Here is a 6,523-nt window from a genome sequence, read left to right as displayed (position 1 = left end):
CTGCTCCCAACAGCCATCATTTGGATACGCGCTTCGATTTATAGACGTTTGGAGTTACTTAAGTTTTAAATCAACAATCATTTGAAGTCTATCCTTTATCACCACAGGGAATTTTAAATCCACGTTTGTGAGTGTTAGCATGTACACCTAAAATATGTTTACAGAAACCACAACCCATGCTCCCCATGTATTTCTGAGCAAAACAATTAACTCAATAAGAAATCAAACACTTATTCTTCATAATTTCACCATAATTTTATTTTGTATTTACAGTCTTCAGTTTCTAACTCAGGGTCTAGTTGAGGATTGGGGTCTGGGAATTAAGGAAGAGATATGGGGTTTGGGGGAGAGGATCGGGGGTCTGGCTGACACAACAATAGTAAAGCTAGCAGGATGTGAATGTCTTCCAGAAGAAGTTCTTGCAGCCAGCTTTGCGTTCCCGGGGTGCCATTGCTGGGTTCGAGTTGGCAGACCTCTGCAGCTCCAGCCTCATCTCGTCCTGTTCAGCTGCCTGGGGCAAATCCTCGGGCTCCAGGGCATCATTCTCTGTCTGGTTGGGCTCGGACAGCAGCTCTGCCAAGAAGTACTTGGCCAGTTCCTGGATCGGGCAGGGAGAAGAGCAAAAGGAAGAATGGAAGAAAAGGGAAAATGTGTTTGAAAATAAGATTTAATCATTCAAAATCCAGTTTTCACAGTAATATGGGTGGTTGCTGTATTCACTAGATTACGCAAGGGGGGGAAAAGCTTCCCCAAACCCAAGTCTTTCAGAAAATGCTCTGTCTTAAAACACAGAGAAATCATCCATATAAGAAGTCGTTTTATAAATATATAAAATACCAATAGTTTTCGCAGCTCAATTTTCCTCTGATGAAATACGAAGTGGAGTTGAGTTCTTCCTGGATTTTTCTGAAAGGTAAAGGCAAACCTCCCCACGGACTGAAGAGCCCCTTACCGCAGCCTCATTTTGTGAAATAACATTGTGTTTCAGCACCTAGGTCAGCAACCCTCGTGCCAGCACCAGGGATAGAGCCCCTCCGGGCTCTTTTACCCGCTTTCTGAATTTTCTTGAAAGCTAGGGAGGATCTTACCTGCAAAGTGACCACCTGAGCTGATCAGTTCTGGAAAGAGTAAGAGGGGACCCTAACTTGAAAAGTTTCCCTGAGAGCTCAAGGGGTGAGCAACTCTGAGAAGCGCCTGCTAAACACCTGTCGCAGGGGTTGCAGCAGGACTAAGGGGAAGGCTGAGGAATTCGCAAGGGGGACACTCCCAGCCATTTCCTTACCTGTTTTCCGGTGGCAGCCGCCAGAGACTTCTGCAGAAACTGACGAAGTCTGGGGTCCGAGGGTGCGCCAGTGACACCGCCCAAAGCCAGGACGATGCAGAGCGCGGCCAGCGCGCACTGGAGACGGCAGGACAGCATCTCCCCTGTCTCAAGCAGCTGAGCTGGAGAGCGGTGGGTCAGTCTAGAAGCAGGTCCGCAGGCAGCAGCGACGACAGCTTCGGTAGCGTCTCCTTCAGCCGCTACAGAGCTCTCCACAGTCTCCCCTTTTTAAACTCTCTCTCTGACGTCAGTCGAGGAGGCGCCCCCAGATCTCACCAGTGCTTTTACGCACCATTAGCCTCGCAAAATCAATCACAGAAGTGAGGGGAGGCGACACGATCTAAAGTGTTTTTTTTTTTTAAAGAAAAAGAAAGCCTGCACCCACACAGGCACATGAAATTCTCCACACCACACAGACCAAACAATCTCACCTTTACTCAGTGCTGACATACATCTCCCATATTTCAGCCACATAGGAACACACTTAGTTACACGGAGTCCTTGGCTCTCTATAATTAACTCAGTCCTTGGCCAACAATACAACATCACACTCAGCTGGGTACCTGTCAACGTACCCAGATTACTGGACTTGCATTCACCCTTAACTGTATTGTATGGAAAATGAGTCTTAGAGCTATCCATCTAGGAACTGATCTGAGAATAAAATTTGCAATTAAGATGACTGAACTATCTTCCTCCGTCTCTTAAAGCCTTGTAGGAAAGAGGATGGGATAAGCTGTAAAAAATCATCACTTTGTCCAATCTGCCTATCTTTCTATTGTGACAAAGAAAGACACTGGAGAGACAGACAGACAGATAGACACACACACACACACACACACACACACACAGGAGAGGGAGAGAGAAAGACTGCATTTGGCACCAGGAAACATCCCTGGGAAGCAGTGTTATAAATCATCCAATGAGCCTCAGAACTTGAATCAAGAAAGCTTACAGGACTAGCAGACCATTGCTCTGTACAGTTGGAGCAGAGCAGACATCTAGACTCTAAGGCCAGGGTTCCTGTGCACTGCTATGAATGTTCTGAGCAATTCCTAGGAAGTAGGAGCAATTCTAGGTTAGGAATTCCCAGGATGGGCGTATATTAAGTCAGGGAACCCTTGGCAGGGTGCGACCATTGTGTATCTGTGGGAGGAACAAATCAACAGACTGTCTGGGCCTCTCTTCCTTCTACCTCAGAGGAAGTTTAAGGATGTCTAGCTGTTCACCGAATCGAGTGGTTACATTCAGTTGCCAGCTAAGACTGCTGCTTTCAAAGTGATTGCTTATTAAGGAAATGCCAGCTCCATTCCTGGCACAGAACAGGTGATCACATGCTCTTCAAGGACTAATATTTTAGGGTAGTCAGAGAAGCCAACAGTAGAGATTTTTTTTAAAATGTATAGCTTCAGAAGTCAAGAGAAGCAGAGGGTTTGCCCAATACTGCTGTTGGCCACAGATCATGAATTAGATGCATTGTAACACCGTTCTCAATACTTGCATCCAAAAAACAAAGTGGACAGGTGAGAGGGGTTAGTCAGTATCTTGGTACAGCTTGGATAACATCTCCTTTTGCATCTGTAAGCCAAAGCAGAGAGGGCATGAACAGCAAGAAGCCCTAAAGCCCTTCCAGAGCTTAGCAATTCCAGGCAGGATAAGCACAAAATAAAGCATTAAATTGGAAATCGCTCATGTGTCGGAACAGTCTATAGGAGCAATGAATCTAGAGCTACGGAACCCAAGCCTGCCAAATCAGTCCCATCCCTATGCATATTCAGATCTTCTCAGGCTTCAGGCTGGGGCTCAGAGCCTGTCCTGTGGCATCCTCAAGGCATTTCCTCCTATCTCGCCTGCAGGCTCACAAAGTAGATGAAAGCCAGAAGAAAAACACAAGCAGTGCCTGGCCATCTTGTCTTCTGCTTCCCTTCCCAGAGCCTTGCTCCTGCCCTTCCCCGGTCCTGTCCATTTCCTCTACCATTAAATCCTCTCTCCTTTTTTCTTGTCATACCCTTCTGACGTTCTCTCTCAGACATTTTTTCCCTCTGTCTTGTCTACCCATCCCTATATGCCTAGCTTAGTTTTTGTTTTTATTCTCACCTTTCAGCTCTTTTCTGACCTCCCTCTGGTTTGATCTGGCTGTTTCCTGGATTCTTTGTACTTCCCCTCCTTTATCCCCTTGCCTGGCAATGTGCAGCTCTTGCTCTGCCTCTAGGCTGCCCTTCTCTTCCTTCTCCCCGTCCCTGTCTTGCTTCTTCTCAGCTGCTTCCTGCTAGAGATACTCAAGCACTTTGAGCACCTACTTGGGAATAGCAGAGCAGGAACTGATTCTCCTACCTTTCCTTTGAAGTGCTAAGACTGGAGATGAGATGGCTCCTGGGGTTTGATTTGCTTTTATAATCATTGAATTGTTATGAATCTAAGATCCACTTAAATGAAAAGGCAGGGCAAATTTTTCCATACCCCACAACAGGCAAATTTAGCACAAAGGATGGTTTAGCATTAAATTGCCTCAAACACTCTAGTCCAACCCCATCTCAAATAACCACAGGTGCCTCTGTCTCAAGCCTCAATGCTGAGAGGAAGGATGGATTATGGCAGTGGTCACCAGCAATCACTTGGCCTATTGTGCAGTCTTTATAAGTCACTAACATTTCAGGGTACATTGCCCATGTCACAAAGGAGACTGAGGTTCTGAGAGCACAGGGCTTTGCTCTGGGCCTGAGTCAGGGAGTAATATGGCCAAAGGAGAATGCTTCATACTTCTCCTATAGGTAGGGTTCACAAGTCACGCCATCAAAGGGGTGGAAATGAGATTTGGTTGTACTCCCTATCACGGCTAGTGAGCTAGGAAACTTTTTGCTTGCAGTTACCAAAACCTTAAGTTCTGATGGCCTAGAAAGGTTGGTTTCCTGAGGTGACAGAGCTTCTGTCTGGAGACACAGCAAGAATTGCACTGAAGCAGATGCTCAAACTTCCCCCTGGCCAATGTGGGTTTCTTATGTCCTTAAGCCAACAGCCTACAGAAGGAGTAACAGCCTACAAAAAGGAAGAGTGTAGATGGATAGAGACTGGGGAAGGAGAGGTGAATGAGAGTCTAGAACAGGCAGGATCCAGGTCTGGTTGTGGGGGAAGGGAAAGGAACATGGACCTTCTCTGAGGATTTTAGTGTTACAGCTCTTTTAGGTGAAGGCCTTCTCTAATGCTCTTCAATAAAGCAGTTCTCTGAGGTCTTAGCTTGTGCATATTTCTTTATTCAAGGTGGTCTTATATGCATATCCTTTATTTGGGGTGAACTAAGGGCTATATATTTTTGGAGAAGGAATGAGAATATCCAGAATGGGGAAAGGTCATTGGCTGAAGGCTACAGTCTTGCGATGCCTTGTTAGCATGGGAAGGCATTCAAGGAATCTCAGGTAATTGGTGCGGGGTCCAGGATCCTCCCAGATATAAAAGAGAAAGCCCGGCTGACAAAGGGAGTCCACCATTTTGCACTGAGCTCAGGGAAGTCTGGTAATCTCAGATTTGAAGCTTAGCAGCAGGGTTTCCCAACAGTATCTTGTTACCATGTCCTTTGATTGAAGTCAGTGGGAAACTATGACAACCCAATCTAGGAAGGATGAAAAAGGATCTTTCAGGAATGAAGGAAGGTATGGGTCACCCCTCCAGGAAAAGAACCAAAATCTGCTGAGGTGCTGTCTGAAAGTGGAGAAAATACAGAATATTTGATATAAGAAGGTAGTCATAAATACCAGCTAAGGATACATGTGCAGTTGTAGAAACATGGATTGTAATTAACACATATGTTTCTTTAGTTACTTGATGATTATTAGCAATGTGTTGGTGCACATATGCACATACATTAAGCAGTATTTGTGTTCCTCTAAAATGCTTTGACATTTCACAGGTGTCTTAGTTAAGCTTTCTATTGCTGTGAAGAGACATCATGGTCAAAGCAACTCTTATAAAAGCAAACATTTAACTGGGGCTGGCTTACAGATTCAGAGGTTTAGTCCATTATCATCATAGCAGGAATCATGACAGCATGCAAGCAGACATGGTGCTGGAGAAGGAGCTGAGAGTTCTGCATCTTGATCCATAGACAACCAGGAGAGACTAGCATCCTCAGACTGCTAGGAGGAAGCTCTCTTCCAAAATGACTGGGGCCTGAGCATAGGAGGAGATCTCCAAAGCCCACCCCTTCAGTGACACACTTCCTCCAACAAAGCCACACCTCCCAACAGTACCAGTTACTATGGGCCAAGTATATTCAAATCACCACAAGTTACCAAGAATGCAAGAAGCCTGGGCTCTCTTGAGTAACTTATAAATAGAAACTCCTTTTACTTTCTAGATAAAACAAAGTAAGAAATGAAGTCATGGGTGGAGAAGTAACATAGTTTAGAGAGCAAGGGCTGTGTGTCTGAGACCCTAGGCACAGATATTCAGAGTTTTTGCTGACAGTCACCACATAGTCCTCACAAGATTTGAGAACTTGGTCAGGCAATAGAAGTAAAAGTCCCTGATAGCCATAAAGCAGTGTATGACTGTCAGGGCAAGGCTTGAAGTAGCCAGTCCTACCCTGCGGAGTGATACCCAATGAGCTGTCCAAACACTGTAGGATAAGGCTGGTCAAGTTGATGTCATGGCTCAACTAGACAAGCTTTTCTTGTCCTGGAAGCATGGAAGGCATAACCTGGAGGCCAAGCAAGAGGTTTGCACATAAAGGCAACAAGTGAATGCTGATTGCCCCATGCCCACTGGAAAACAGTCTCTTCTCCCTCACACATTTATCTTGGAAACAAATGTGTTGCAATCGGAAATTATGAACTCCTTTGTGTGGACTCGCTAGAACTGTTTTCTGGATTTAGAGCTGGCTAACAAAGGGTTTAAGTAAGGTGGAGAGAAGTGAACTTGCAGCATGTAACACTCACTTTGCAGAACGCAGACTTGCCAGGCTGTCTTGGTTAGGGACAGGGCTGGGCTGTACAGAAATATAACCTACTCTTCCCCAAGGACAGAGCTGCTTGGATGAAAACCCCATGAGGACATTTTCTACAAAGTGGTCCTACCACCAACGAGTGCAAGAAGGAGTGTGTGGTCCTCCAAGGACTGCTTTCTCCTGGAGGAGACAGCTCACACTCATGAAACTGACGATTCCAAGGGTGTCCAGTGTTGCTGAAAACTTCCAGAAACCCATGGCAA

General features: G+C 45.6%; 1 protein-coding gene across 1 annotated transcript; it reads right to left on the bottom strand.

The window, feature by feature from the left end:
* Window positions 1-236: 236 nt before the first annotated feature.
* On the bottom strand, window positions 237-1,572 carry Sst (somatostatin). The gene is made up of 2 exons (XM_028783877.1): window positions 1,283-1,572; window positions 237-598 (listed from the first exon to the last, which is right to left on the bottom strand). The coding sequence occupies exons 1-2, from the start codon at window positions 1,418-1,420 to the stop codon at window positions 386-388; spliced, it is 351 nt and encodes a 116-aa protein (XP_028639710.1). The 5' UTR covers window positions 1,421-1,572; the 3' UTR covers window positions 237-385.
* Window positions 1,573-6,523: the final 4,951 nt, after the last annotated feature.

The sequence above is a fragment of the Grammomys surdaster genome, unplaced genomic scaffold (genome assembly GCF_004785775.1).
Source record: "Grammomys surdaster isolate TR1022 unplaced genomic scaffold, NIH_TR_1.0 1166, whole genome shotgun sequence".
Taxonomy (NCBI): Eukaryota; Metazoa; Chordata; class Mammalia; order Rodentia; family Muridae; genus Grammomys; species Grammomys surdaster.
Note: the sequence above shows the minus strand (reverse complement) of the source record. Positions and strands in the feature narration are given on the sequence as shown.